The sequence below is a fragment of the Ornithodoros turicata genome, unplaced genomic scaffold (assembly GCF_037126465.1).
Source record: "Ornithodoros turicata isolate Travis unplaced genomic scaffold, ASM3712646v1 Chromosome34, whole genome shotgun sequence".
NCBI lineage: Eukaryota > Metazoa > Arthropoda > Arachnida > Ixodida > Argasidae > Ornithodoros > Ornithodoros turicata.
Window position 1 is genome coordinate 1,454,504 of NW_026999361.1, and position 15,044 is coordinate 1,469,547.

A 15,044-nucleotide genomic window follows, 5' to 3' on the forward strand; every position below is an offset into this window, starting at 1 on the left:
CAAGTGCAGCGCCACCCCACCTACCGAGTCTCAAACTCCAAAGCCTGAATACAACACTGAACAGCAGACACCCCTCCCCTCTCCCCCACCAGAAGCAAGGACACAGGTATGACTGGAACCTTCCTGCTACAATAATGACCCCCCCAATTTTTTCCAATACCCCTCCGTGCTTGGAATTGTGGATAAACCACTGAAAGGACACTAAGACAGGAACACTAAAACTGGGGTACCATATTCATGTCTTATCAATGCGTTGCTTCTATGCATCCCCCTCCTCCCGAGTACATTGTTAATCTCGAAACCTACAAAAAATACAGATTTCAACTTGAAAAGCACATCACAGGGACTTCAAGCTCAACATCACATCGTTACTCATGATTCAACATCAAATTCAACATTACATCATGTCGTTACAGATCATTCAACATCACATCGTTGCCCATCATTCAGGATCACATCATTCTGAGTGATGTAATGGTGAGTTACGTCTGTGGTGGACATCATGAGCGAATTTGCCAACCTATAGACTCAGGTTGAAAATATTTAAAGTCTAGTCTGGTTGATGATGCATCTGAAATCTAGATAAGCCTCCAGCGCTGACAAAGGCGAAAACGAAGAGGGCACCCTCACACAGGGTTCGAAATACCAACAATGTATTTCCATATACAACACCCATTCCTCCATGCTTTTCTTATGGAGACTGATACTTATCTTCGAGCTATTTTATTCCTTATATATTATTAGATATTAGTTTTCATTCCGGAAAATCTCAGACAGCATAGCCAAATTCTATCACTGTACTGTGCTGTCGGAGGTTTTCCCTAGGTTTTCCGAAGACTTTTCAGACAAATGTCGGCACAATTCACCTGAGGTCCAACCCAGGACACACACTTTCCCCCCTGTCCCCCACTCCTTCCTGCAGTCCTCTCTCCATATCTGTACGTCGCTCATATAGCCACTTCGCACTGAATAGTCTGATAACATTTATTTACAGTAGTTTATTTTATAATGGGGATTTTGATCATTTTATTTCGAGGAACAATGCTGGTCAAAAGTTCACGGAACACAGTTCGGCGCATTTCATCTTCCTCATAATGACATACAAGCAGTGAATGATACTGGATAGACTTGCAAACAGGTGACTGGGTTACCTAGGCACATGTTTGTGAGGCTGTATGGTCGATTTTGTACAGGTTTTGGCATTGTCCTCAGGCTGTAGGGTAACCCATCCCAGGAACTATTTTCAATACTGAGACAGCACTTTTGTAGATTTGTTGTGCTGGGGGTCCTGTGAGTAGTCCTGCCCTCAGGTTATTTGTGGGTCACCCTGCGATGTAACGCCACGTGAGCGCCACACTCGCCGCACCTTTCGTGCGTGCTTTTTTGCGACCATCAATCAGGCAGGTCTGATCCAGCACTTTTACTTCTTTTTTTTTCCGACTGTGTCAGTTGCTATACTGTGCATAATTCTTGTCGAGCACAGTTATCTGTGCACGACTTCACATTCCTGTAAAAAAAAAAAAGGGAGGTTGCCATTGCAATTTTCGAAGTTGGATTTAAAAAATTCCCCTCAATGAATAATTGTCCAAAGCCTTCCAAAATTGCGTCAAGTTAAATTTTTGGATCACTACACATGGAACACCCTGTATACAGCCAACCCCTGTTTGTTCTCGAATACTAACTGCAAGCAAATTTGATTTTTTTCATGTACGCAACATGCCGCGCATATACGGAACACTACGATCGGACCTGTTCCAAATTCACACATCCACGTGCGCGCCTCTCCTGCTGTTTCATTGGATGCCACCAATCTTTGTCTTTTGAGGATGCTATTTGTTGCTGCCAAAGACGGCTGTTTTCATTGCCTTTTTCCTTCTAAACGGTAGCGTTGTGTGAACTAATTTTGTTGAATTGCACAAACTGAAACACGGACTTTCATTTGAGAGCAAGTTGTTTTTGCATCCTAGTGCCCCTTTAAGAAAAAACAAAGCGCAACCAACCAAACTAAGATAAAACTTTGTAATAAGCGAAAATTCGTAGTATCAGAGTTCGTTGTAACGAGGTTTGACTGTATACATAGCAGAGCAAGAAGGCGGCCTCGTAAAATCAGGTATGGGTCTACACCTAAAATGTTGGGAAAATGGAGAACAGCACCAGCTAACAATCGCAGGACTACTACAGGCAGACATTCCCTTTTTATCAGAGCAAAAAGAGGAACTACAGATAGTGCTCAACCACTGTGGGAAATTCACATCAAAAAGAGGGCTCAAGTTTAACACCACAAAACGTGCAATTGTGCACCTGAACGCACTCCCAGAGAACACAGAATGTACGATCCAAGACATGTCCACCTATGTAGGGGTTATCATAGAAGGAATGCAAAACTGGGTTCACAAAATATGACTAAAAGACATATGAGCAAAGGGAGCATTGGGATACCTAAATAGAGTGGCACTAAGGAGCTACAACCATAAGCAAGTAGTGTATGAACTGTGGAAAGTGGTGGACTGACATATGGCCAATGGCTCTGGGCTGGCACGAGAGAGTTCCTGGAACGTAAACAAAGGGAAATGGGTCGTATGGCCCTTAGAGGACACAAACGTATACCAAACGAGGCAGTGATCTAGGACTCTTTCTTTGAAGCCAGGGAGGCTTTCAGCAAAATCTTCTATGAGAGCAGATTGATTGACATGGCCGACCACAGGTTGCCGCACATAGTCGACAAGGCCACGATCCTGGCATGAATTTGTACAAAATGGATTCTCCGAACGAGAAAACTTGGACAAAAATGGACAGGTGCCCATCGTGCTAATAGACCAGACTTCACTTAAGCCAACCAAAGGGAAATTGCACCAACAAATCCGAAACATGGAAACAGAAGATTGGAAACCACGGATGGGTGAACCAGACTTGTGCCCATTACCAAAAGAAAGGAACTAAATACCGTTACCCGTTACTTCCGAAAAAAGTAACTAAATCCGTTACTCGTTACCGACATACAAAAGTAACGAGTTCTCGTTACTCACAGGTAACGAGTTACTTTTACGTTACCGCCGCATAGTTAGGAGCCAACAAACATGCCGCCATACGTGGCAACGTGAATAGTGACCCTTCGTTTTGTCTTGTTGCCCCTCTGCGTCGCGTCTTAGGTATGGGTCATTGTAATAAACCTTTTGCTGAGTCTGATAATTTGTCGTCCGTCCTTCGTGTTCCGTGTCTCGCGGCCCCTTACCATGAGTCTATATCAGCTTGCTTGGACCCTTCCTTCTTTCCGAAGTGGGGGTGGTTGGAGACTATGAGAACACAAGAAAAGACACCGGTATTCGTGCCACCGATCACCAACGGTTCCCAAAAACAGACGAGGGGCTGCGTCATAATTTAGGGCGCTCAGAAGCTCAGCAAAGACAAGGAAAGGCTAGAAGTCGAAACGTTTGTAGCCAATGCACAATTGGTGCCCATTCTTGGGAAGGAGTGATGGTCAGAGATTACGGAAACAAGAGAAAATACAACAACACATCCAGCGAGGGATTGCAATAATACTTTGAGTCACACGTGGTCGTGGGTCACGCAGGTCAGATTTGCACGCATTGCGCCACACGGAGTGCCGAAATGGGCTCCCCCGTGCTGAAGAAAAGGAACGAGTAACGTCAGTAACGAGTTACCAATTTTTGTAACTGATTCCGTTACTATTACCATATTTTAAAAAGTAACTGAATCGTTACTTCCTTACCAAAAAAAGTAACAGTTATCAAGTAACGAGTTACTTGTAACGAGTTAGGCACAACTCTGGGGTGAACAAGCCTGCGTTACAGGTATAGAGAGAGGGGAAAACAGGCATAAAAAGTGTTATCAGCTATACGACAACTCCAGAGAGAGTGGCCTGCTGTTCAAGACGAGGAGTGGAATGCTGAGGACGAGAGAGCACAGAAGCAAATTTGACCAGCTTGATCAATGTTGCCAACTGTGCAAGAGTGGACAAACTGAAACTACATCACAGGTGATTCTGGAATGCGCTGCTCTAGAGGCGTACAGGACATGCTCGCTACGAGAAGCCCTGGAGTTCTGGGAGGATGAGAACTACAATGTAGAACTCAGAATAACTAAGGACTGATTGGGGCAATGGACGACAAAGAACAGGAAAAAAGAGAGGGAAATTACAATCCAGAGCACAGACGACTGAACAACACGACAGGAAAGGATAGAGGACGAACAGCAACGCCGCCTGGGGGCAGGAGACGCAGGTGCCACTTACCACGGCCAACACGAACAGAATGAAAAAAACGTGGAAACTATCGACGGACCACAAACAGCAATAACAGCACAGTAGAACGCGTTAGTGATAAACGAAGGAGTCTGAAACTGTTGCTGGGATGCCCGCACACTATGTAAAGTGCTGCTGTACCCCCGATACCAAGAGTCCCACCAGGGGTGCCCCTACATTCCATCCATCCAACCGAAGCGTGCCTCGCGGCAAGGCGTGTCATCCTGAAAAGATAACACTTGGAGATGCCTTCCCCAGTCTGCGGTTGTGAATAAAATCCCGAATATTAAGCGAATTCGTGGTTGAAATGTAGATTTATGGGTGCCAGACATCTCCGTTGAAACCATAGAAATCATAAGTAGACAGTCTAGAAGAAAAGCTGGGGGAGAGAGTGATGGGGGAGAGCAAGGGAGTTGTGAGGAGGCAAGACCCTCTCCCAATGTCCAAGTCCGGGAGGTGCCATGATCGATATTGTGGATTCGGTCTGATTCGGCCACAGCCTTTCCACGTGTGAAGACCAGGCGCATTCGGCGCAATGGTATCCAATCCAATGCAAGTCGCTTCCGCTTCCGGTGGGCTCCGCGTGCAATGCCGTGTGCAAATGTGTTTGTTCTGTCTGCCATCACCTGCGCGTTTGGATTCCGTAGGGAAAGAGTATCGTACGGTTTAAACCTTGTGCTGCGACATCAAAAAACGGTGCACAGAGCTCGTAGGAGACACCGTTCGTAACAAGCTAGGCCTACCGTATCGATCATGGCGGCTCACATGTTCAGATGCCCCCCCCCCTGCTGGCTTGGTTTCTAGTGAGAGTTCTACGGTTGAAACCCCTTCAAGCTGTGCTCCCACGTCACAAGGTTATACGGAACGTGAGGAGCTACTTTCACTTTTGGCTCGCCTCCTCCTCGCCCAACCTCTGTGTGACATAGTACCAAGCGCGCAACGGAAGTGCGTAGTTTCCTGTCCTCACAACGAGGCCTGTGCGCAGGGACGCGGCGAAGTTACCGGAACGGAAGAGCTACGACGTAGAGCCGCAGAGCAACCGGTGAAAGTGGTGACGTCCCACCTATTTCATGGAGCTGCTGGGCTCTGCTTTGCACTATGGTCGGCGGGCGCCTCGATAATGGGCGATTTTTAAAACTCTGTAACACAAAAAAATAATAGGATCTAAGACTTTGCGTGCGAAGTGTGTGGAGTGAGGCATACGGACCTTACTACACACAAAAGTCTATCTGTGTAATTTGTAAATTACAAATTGTCTGTGTAATTTGTAAAAGACGCGCTTGACTGGACTGGGGAGAACTGCCTTTTAGCTGTCGATAGTGACAAATAAACATCTGACGAGGACAGTAATGCTGTATGAATTACTGTTGTCTGTCACGATGTGTACTTTTCAACATTTTTTTCATGAATACGACGCAACGATCACCTGCTCGTTAGATTCGGGGGACGGTTAGAATCGGGTAAATACGGTACGCACGTGATGCCCTCAGTTTGCACTGTGGATGAATTCTGCAGGAGAGAGATAGCCCTTGTAGGTCTCCTCGGCCATGTGTGTCTGCTTGTGGGACAATTTGTGTTGTGGTCGAACACTGCAGGACAGATGTCACACTTTGGTGGCTTTTCCATCGTGTGTCCCATGTTAGTATTGTGCAGATTCGTGCTGCTGCTGAAGCCTGCATGGCGCAGATTGCACTTGTACGGCTTCATGCTCTACGTGTCTGCTAGCGACACTTCTGGTGTGTGCTCTGGCTAGGCTCTGCAGGGCACAGACTACACTTGCATGGTTTCTCACTCTTGTGACACTGCAAGTGCATGCTCCGGCTGAGCTCTGTAGGACAGAGATTACACTAGCGGGTCTTCTCGTCTGCGAGTGCGTGCAAGCGCGCTGGTGATTCTGCAGATATGAGCGCTGGCTGAAATCTGCAGGGCACAGATTAGAGATTACACTTGTAATGCTTTAGCTAGTGCGTGTGTGCTTATGATGTTGCAGGCACATACTTTGGCTAGTTCCTTGTTCATGTGTGTCCACTTGTGGCACCATAAGTTTTTGCCATGAGTGAACTCTGCAGGACAGTGGTTGTACTCCTTTATGGCTTGTCTTCCATGTGTGTCCACTTGTGACTGCGCAGACTCCTGTTCTGAGTGAACTCTGCAGGGCAGAGATCGCACTTGTATGGCCTTTCGCCCGTGTGTGTCCTCTTGTGACGCGACAGGCTGGTGCTCTGGCTGAACTCTGCAGGACAGACATCGCACTTGTAGGGCTTCTCACCCGTGTGTGTCCGCATGTGACGCTGTAGGTGCGTGCTGTCACTGAACTCTGCAGGACAGAGATTGCACTTGTATGGCTTCTCGCCCGTGTGCATCCGCATGTGACGCCGTCGATGCATGCCGTAGCCAAACTTTGCTGGACAGAAATCGCACTTGTAGGGCTTCTCGCCCGTATGCGTGTGCATGTGACGGTGCAGCTGCGAGATCCAGCAGAACTCTGCAGGGCAGAGATCGCACTTGTGTGGCTTCTCACCCGTGTGGGTTCGCTTGTGACGCAGCAGGGTTGTGCTCAGGCTGAACTCCGCAGGACAGAGGTCGCACTTGTAGGGCTTCTCGCCAGTGTGAGTCCGCACGTGGGTCTTCAGGTACTGGAGATGGAGGAACACTGCGGGGCAAAAACTGCACTTGTGTTGCTTGTCGCCCGTGTGTTTCTTCTGGTGACGCCGCAGATTCGAGGTACGGCTGAACTCTGCAGGGCAGAGATCACACTTGTATGCTTTCATAACTGTGTGTGTCCGTTTGTGATGCCACAGGCTCGTGCTGTCGCTGAAATCTGCAAGACAGATATTGCACTTGAATGGTTTCTCATTACTGTGGTTCTCATCACTCCCAGGCTGCGCAAGTGCAGCCGGACAGAGGTGATGCCCGAGATCCTTCTCCCCCACCTGAGCATCCGATGTAGGATTGGTGGGACACTTTTCCGACTCATCACTGTGTACAATCTTCTGGCGTTTCAGGCTAGTCTTCGACGTGCATGCAAGTGCATGTGGCATGCACTTTTGCAACTCTTCTCTCGTGTGATGTTTTGCATGCATTCGCAGCGCTGACGCGTGACAGAATGTTGCTGAACATGTTTGGCACATAAATGACTTCGTTTTGTGAGGTTTGAGCTGAAGTTCCACGTGGCCGATGCATGTTGCCAAACAGATGTTGCAGTTGCACTGCCCATCTTTCTTGTGGCTAGACATTGACGATTTGCTTGGCCCTTGAGTCTCGCTCTTGTCTGAAGGATCTTCCGTGTGCCGACCGTTCCTAGTGACTGGTGCAATGCCGTTGGGATGCTTTCTGGCCGTTGTTGTGCTGATCTCAAACTGGGTACTTGAAGAAGTGCAACTGGAAGATGCTTGATCGCAAGTGCCTCTGGGCTGGTCCTCGATAGGAAGCATGCCAGTGCTTTCTCCTGCTCCTGAAATTGCGGAAATTTGCGAAAATTAATACATCGCGAGTAAAAATATGCTTACGGTATTTACCCTCTGATGCTGAGTCATGGCTGTGTCCCATTCTGTCCTGCCCTGCCAATACTGCAGTGTTGTAAGGCTCAGTTTTCACTTCCATGATTGGATGTTCATTTGATGATTCCTCTTGGGGTTCTTCTTTACACATCCCAGCCGTCACTCCTGAAGTAAAACAAGAAAGGGGAGGAGTAAGCCACATTGCAAAGCTTGAAGTCATGTGACAGTCGCCTCATTAGCTAATTACCATATTTTTCTGTGTATAACGCGCACCTCTAAAAACGGGCCGAACTTGAAAAAAGTCCCGTGCATAACACACACCACAATGTTGCTACACGCTTCTGTACTGCCACCACTATACACAATGAACCAAAGCGGTGTATAAGATATGCAGGTGCTTTATTTGAAACATATTTAGCTTCGCGTCCCTACTCAATCATGCCAGCCTTCTGAAATGAATTCAGGATTACTGACTGCTCAATAGCATCCTTAAGCAGCATCATTAATTGCTATGAAGTCCAGTTAGATAAGCTAGATATAAGCTAGATAACGCGCAGGACCTCTTCAGAGCACCTCACCGGTAAACACGGTAGAAGGGATGTGCCAACCAAATTTGCAAATCCTCTAATCTTAAACACGGATTCAAGATTCGGAAATCCGAATTCTAGTGCCCAAAACGGCAAATAGAATCTTTCGAATGCACCGACCACATTTGGTTGTTTCTTTTTTTTTTTTTAGATGGAGCCTGCAGAGTCCCCCGAAAGCCTGATTGGCCGGTGGATGTATTCTTGTTTGTTTATTGACATCGCTCTGGATTGAAAGAGCTTATGCAGGAACTCTTACATTACAAGGTTGAAAGTAGCATGGTTTAGCTTTTGATTGTTTCTTAGATTTCTGGAAACAATTCAGATTCGACAATTTATGCATTTCTTGTAGCCGACGAACAACACGTTAAATAAGTTACATTTAAGAAATACAGGGTGTGTGCAGAAAAACGTGACCCGCATTTGGGCACGTAGCTTGTTGCCTACCTAACTAACGAACTTCCGGTGGCGCACGATGGCACATTTATGCATGCGAAATCTGCAGAAAAATTGTGGAAGCCATACTCAGCTTAAAAAATAAACGGAACAACCAAAACGTTGGCTTCCGTGCATCAGAATAGGGAAACATGTATGTGAAAGGGCAACATGGTGGACGTAGGAGAGTTGTGTTCAAGTCCCGCTAGGGGAGCTATCGGTGCCTAAATCGAAACGATGTCCCACATGGATGCTCATCGGCAGTACCCCTAGCGGTGCCTGCGCATAACTCTCTTGAGACCGAAATGCACTACTATGCACTGTCATGACCGCCCTATTCTAATGCATGGAAGCTCATGTTTTCGCGCTCTGTTTATTTTTTTACACTGAGTATGGCTTCCAGAATTTTTTTTTTAGCTTTCGCACGCATAAATACACCGTCATGCGCCACCAGAAGTTCCTCGGCTAAGTAGACAACGAGTTCCATGTAAAAATGCGGGTCACGTTTTTCTGCACACACCCTGTATGTGGGTATGTTTTTTTTCTGAAAGTGAACTATTATTTAATTTGTTTTTCATTACACAAATAATATCACATTCTGCTTCAAAACACTTTTCAGTAGAAGTATTCTTTCTACTGGCTTTTTCGACACTTTGTTTAAGATTTGTAAGATTCGTAGATTCGCAGAACCTTCCTTGGACTTGGATTCGGAAAATTCTGGATTCGTTCCATCTCTACTAATTACCCTATCTATGAACTAGTCACGCTCTACTGCAGGGGTCTCAAAGACCACATGGCCCGTGCTCAGCTATTCTGAGGCCTGTGAGCTCTTGACAGTCAGAAGAAAGCTGCCCTCTCAAAAAAGTTAATGAAGAATTATGCATGAAATATAATGTTCAGTTACAATAACCACTGTTTTTACCCCTGTTTGGCATACTGCTGCCACTGTCCATGTTTTAATTTTCGGGCGTCAAATTAAACAAGTCCATAACCATCAGGCGCCAATAAGGTCAGAGCTTCTGTCTGACGTTTCTATTTCTTTTCCAAGTGGAAGCAGTGAGCAAGGGCAACAATACAGTGCAATCATTTGTGTGAAGTATCTAGGTTTTTTTCCCGTCTTGTTTGATCATTGTTAATATTTTTTGAACCCGATTTTGCAGGGGAGCCTATTTTATTTCTCTCGGTGTGTCCCCCCCCAAGCGGAGTTTTTGAGTAATTAATTCCGCACATACTGTACTGATCCACAGTTATCACACCGGTCACATTTTTTTTGCAGTGTAACGTCAATGCAGTGCAAGGAACCTGCTCTAGTGCAACTTATTGATTGATTGATTTCGTTTTTCTGCATACAAATGGGATGCTTTTAAGATACGTTGCAATAAAACACATTCAATTTGACACAACACCCAAAGAAACAACCTCTACAATATTTTTTTAAGGTGTACCCCAGTGTCAACTCTGACCAGACACCAAGACCCATGACATCATCTTTAGAAAGGTTCATCATCAGAGTACTATGTTGACAAAAACTTATTGTGACATGTTCCTGAGGAACATTCTATAAGACATGGGTATATACAGGGTGCGGCACTCAAGTGTGCCACATTTCCGTCACTTCATAAGAAAAGAAGATAAATGAAAATGAATGCTAAAAAACTTCAGGAAAATGGCTCTCACTGTGCAAAATTTCATGCGAGTTGGACTTTATCTTTTTTTTTTTTTTTATGAAGTGACGGAAATGTGGCACACTTGAGTGCCGCACCCTGTATTTTAGAAGGATCTTAGCATCAGCATCACCTCCTGATGAAGACTCCATGCAGTGCTGTTGCTGTATCTGGGCCTCTTCTGGTAGACATGGAACATCAGGTGGTTCCAATTTTATTCTCACGAGCTGACCACTGAACTCTGCAGATGGCTGCATTTCTCGGTGTTGTGAATCTGAAGGGCTGGAACGTGATGACTCCAAGACACAAGTATCTCTTGCCTCTTCTTTAACACAGAGTAAACAGTTTGCTGTCCTTGTCCCATGTAAAGCACAAGAAAGGGACAAGTGGGATTGGAAGTGAAAACAATATCACAACAGTCTCCACAATCTCATGCAGAATATGAAAACAATGACTCACTGCGTGTCGGAGGGTAAGCTATGTCTGCATGGGTTCCCAATTGAGAGCTGTCAGTGAGACATTCTTGACAAGATCCTGTGTAGATATCGTTCCCTGTTGAGAAAGAAACATGGTGCTTTATCTGAATACTTCCTAGATTCAACGCGCGGCATCTGGAAGATGAAAATGGTGATGAACAAAGCCTGGCGAGATAATAAAAAGCTTCAAAAAGTGAAGCTATTGTGGTACACCTGCGGTAGACAACTAGGCAGTGAATGAGGTTGGAATGAACATATGAACATATGAATGAACATATTTCCTGAACACGTCCTAGAGTAGCCAGTCCAGAGTAGTTTTGGGACTAAAATCTCCAGATTTTTCTTTTACCAACAAATCAATCAACGTGTTTCCACATAGCATGATGAACACTCCTTGATCTGGATGCATTTCTTTTGCTCACTCATTCTTTTTAATGAAAACCAGTCAAGATATACAGGGTTCGCCAAGATAAACTTCGGGGTTTGTAACAAAGATAAAACAGATAAGAACAGTGTTGGAAAGCTAAGATGTTAGAGGACATATTATGCCCCGAAATTTTATGTCGATAATTCCGCTTGGTGTGTTTCTCTACGGATAAATCGTAGAAAAAAGAACGCCGCTGCCTAATCGGCTATACCTGTGTTTCAGGTCCTTCCCGTCAGATGGCGAAACGGTCGAGCGCAACGTTGCAGACGACATCGAAACCAGTGGAACTAAATGCAGACTCGTACTCTGCAACGCCGCGTTCGACAATTTCGTCATCTGACGGGAAGGTGCTGAAACACAGGTCTAGCCGATTAGGCAGCGGCGTTTTTTTTTAATTTTCACGATTTATCCGTAGAGAAACACACATAGCGGAATTATTGACATCAAATTTCGGGGCATAATACCCCAAGCAACAAACAAAGGTTAGGCCAAGCTAGGCTATAGTTAGGCTGGCCTACCCAGCCAACGATTTGCCAAGCATTGGCCAGCCTACGTTGTGCCAAGCTTGTGCCAAGATACAGACCAAAGCATTCCTGCGGCGTCCCTCATTTTCAGAATCAATTGTCTCGCGGCGTAAGGTAACGATATACCATTATTTGTTTGTTGTTCGTATTTCCCACAACGTTTCCTGAGGAAAAACAGATACCATACATAACTTGTCTCGCGAGCTGCCGCAAATTTGAGAGACCTGTTTGCGTGTGTGTCAAAATGAAGGGTTAGGCGTGTCTAAGTTTAATTTGGCGCGTACACAAACGACACTGAAATGATGAATTGCTTGTCGTATTAACTGGCCATGAAGGTAATGCTTCTGTTTCTTACTGCTTTAGTTTTGAGAAATTCCCTTGGCCCATCGAAAGTCGAACTTATGCAGCGCTAGACCATTCTACGTTTCCCTCTCGCCCACCAGGCGAGAATAATCGAAGCTTTGGCAAGTGCTTGGCCAACGAGCTCCTTTCTTGATACGGATCTGTACCCTGGCCGACGGCTTTCCAATACTCGCTATGCCTATCACTATGCAACGCTGCGCCAACGTTGGATGGCCGAAAGAGTCGTTGACCAACTGTCACCCAACCTTTTGCCAACCGTCGGCCATTGCTTGGGACGTCCTCTAACATCTACTTTGGCTTTCCGACGCCGTTCTTGTTTGTTTTAAGTTCGTTACAAACCCCGAAGTTTATCTTGGCGAACACTGTAGTTTTCCTTTCGAGGCTTAGTACGTTTACATTTTGTCGTATTTTTTGAAATTGAGCGAAATTTAGAGCCCTTCATGCAGCGCGTGTTGCAGCATTTAACCATATGTAGGGCCTGACTTTTTAGGGTATTAGCCATAGTCAGTTATACCCGATATTCGCTGAGAAGGCGTGTTAGTTTAGCTCAATTGGTAGAGCCCTGGACCGGTAATCCAGAAGATGTGGGTTCGTCTCCTACAGCTGGCTAACCTTTTCAGTGACTTTCATCTTTCATCGTATTATACATGTTTGTTTCCTTCGTACTCCAGCGACCGAACAGGAATAATGACAAAAAGACAGAGCCGCAACCTGCCCAAATTCTACTCATATTTCTTTCCTTCGTATTCACAGGGTACTGTATTTATAACCTCTACAGTAATGACTGCTTCTTTGACAAATTGTATACCTGTGTTGCCTGGGCCCGCTTGCACGAAACAAACTTAGTGTAATACTTAACGAGTTCTCCACTTAGTGTAGTGCCGGAGCCGTAAGTGGCTTGCACGAAACTTCTACAACACTAAAGTGGTGGCGCTCGCTCCGCGCAGTTTAGGACGCTGGCCAAGGGTCCTAGGAGCACCCTAAACTACCGCACTAAAGCTTAGGACTAACATGTCGGCCGCTATGAACCGTGTATCGAAGATTCGTCGTTGGCCCCAACTGTATCTCGCAATACAGTACGCATTTTCCTCGCAATACTGACAACGTCTCATTTTTTTATGCTGTGGGTGCCGTACGTGTTGTGCTTTTCGTTAGCAACATCCAACATCTCTCAAAATGATCGCCGCACGCGAAGTGCCTCTCACCGGCACTGCCGTTGGCGATAAGTTCCCAATCATCGAGCAATTCGAGACATACTTTGGGCCACAGGCTTTATTTTATTTAACAAAAGCACGCAACAAGTGACCTAACTCGTTCTTGCAGCTACAATGATAGTACAATACCTTATTTTGGTTCTACAAACTGTTTACGTGCGACGGCAGAAGCAGACGACTTCCCAGAATCCAAACATGCCGTGACGCACGACTTCCTGGGATGAACTCCGGAAGTTCTCTTTCTACCAATGAGAGCCTCCGAAAACTGCTACTGCTCGTAGCCACGATCCACTTTAGAATACTTGACTTAGGGCGGTCGTCGAAGTGTTCGTGCAAGCCACTTAACCGCAACCCTAAACTTAGTGCACTAACGCGTTAGTGCAACACTTGCCAAGTGTTACACTTAGGATTGTTTCGTGCAAGCGGGCCCTGAAGCTTGGACAGTTCATGATTCTCCATACGTATTGTTTACATATGGCAGCGAGCATGTGCAGACGGGTATCATTTCTCCGAGCATGTGCAGAGTAGTGATGTGTCGTTCGTGGACGAACCCTTCAAACTGAACTAGTCATTCGGGTGAACTGAACGAACTAGTTCAACAACAACCAAAACATTAGTTCCTCAATTCAGTTCATTGGGCCGCGACACCCACAACGCATACGCTTTGATACGCTTCCAAGTGTGACATCTGCGCCATCTAACGAACGTTTTGAAAAGCTAACAAAGCACATGCGCGCATGAAGAAGGGCGGGAGACCACGGCGCATACGCTGTGGCCTTGAGTGGCTGTTACGCTGCGCTGAAGTGGACTGTGTGAAGGAAGAGAACTGGATGAACTAAAGAACTAAACGACGTCGCGAGTCGTTTTGAAGGACTCGCAGAGCCTGCCGTTGCCTGTCAGAACTGATGCTCGTCCACAGCGCATGCGCTTAAGGAAGAGCGCGGGCGGTGCGGCGAGGCAGAGCTTCAAGTGGACTTAGTGAAGGTGTGAAGGAAGAGAACTGGATGAACTAAAGAACTAAACGATGCCGCGGGACGTTTTGAAGCACTCGCAGGGTCTGCCGTTGGCCGTCAGAGAAGCTGCTAGTCCACAGCGCATGCGCTTAAGAAAAAGCGCGGGGAGGGAGAGCTTCGAGTGGACTGTGTGAAGGTGTGAAGGAAGAGAACTGGATGAACTAAAGAACTAAACGATGCCGCGGGTCGTTTGGAAGTACTCGCAGACTCGTCCACGGGCCGGGGAGGGAGAGCCAGCAGAGCGGCTTTGAACGCCGTATGGATTGAAGTACTCTGGGCAAGTGAACTATATGAACGGCGAACGCTGAACAAGAGTAAATCATTTAGAACTGATTGCGCTGAGATCGCTCTGAGCTCCTTCTCGCAGTTGTGGAATTGTACTTTTCTTCAAGCTCTCTCATGCATTTGAATGAAATGAGTTGAAACTGCGGTTACTCTATCACACTTCTGTGTTCTCAAATTCGCAGCAAGCAGACGTAAGTGATCAGAAATACACGATTGTAACATTGAACGACGACGGCACCTTGCATATTGATCTGTGCATTACTTTTCTCGTTAAAAATATACGTAGAAAATTAAAGCA

General features: G+C 46.1%; 1 protein-coding gene across 4 annotated transcripts; it reads right to left on the minus strand.

The window, feature by feature from the left end:
- Positions 1 to 970: 970 nt before the first annotated feature.
- LOC135373902 (zinc finger protein 436-like) lies at positions 971 to 13,864 on the minus strand. Of its 4 annotated transcripts, none has more exons than XR_010416652.1 (6): positions 13,043 to 13,327; positions 10,904 to 10,996; positions 10,578 to 10,798; positions 7,780 to 7,926; positions 5,739 to 7,715; positions 971 to 1,507 (listed from the first exon to the last, which is right to left on the minus strand). XR_010416652.1 is itself a non-coding variant. In XM_064606955.1 (5 exons), the coding sequence occupies exons 3-5, from the start codon at positions 10,699 to 10,701 to the stop codon at positions 6,349 to 6,351; spliced, it is 1,638 nt and encodes a 545-aa protein (XP_064463025.1). In that variant the 5' UTR covers positions 10,702 to 10,798; positions 10,904 to 10,996; positions 13,578 to 13,864; the 3' UTR covers positions 971 to 6,348. The 4 variants fall into 4 exon arrangements, 2 of the variants coding, with proteins under 2 accessions (XP_064463025.1, XP_064463023.1); XR_010416651.1 differs by having other exon boundaries at positions 971 to 5,400; XM_064606955.1 differs by lacking the exon at positions 13,043 to 13,327 and adding an exon at positions 13,578 to 13,864 and having other exon boundaries at positions 971 to 7,715.
- Between the last annotated feature and the right edge of the window lie 1,180 nt (positions 13,865 to 15,044).

Coding starts and splice junctions, on each gene's coding strand:
- LOC135373902 (XM_064606955.1), bottom strand. CDS start 10,701: ATGCAGCCATCTGCAGAGTTCAGTGGTCAGCTCGTGAGAATAAAATTG. Junction 7,927..10,577: donor CATGGAGTCTTCATCAGGAG/GTGATGCTGATG, acceptor GTTTTACTTCAG/GAGTGACGGCTGGGATGTGT. Junction 7,716..7,779: donor CCATGACTCAGCATCAGAGG/GTAAATACCGTA, acceptor CCGCAATTTCAG/GAGCAGGAGAAAGCACTGGC.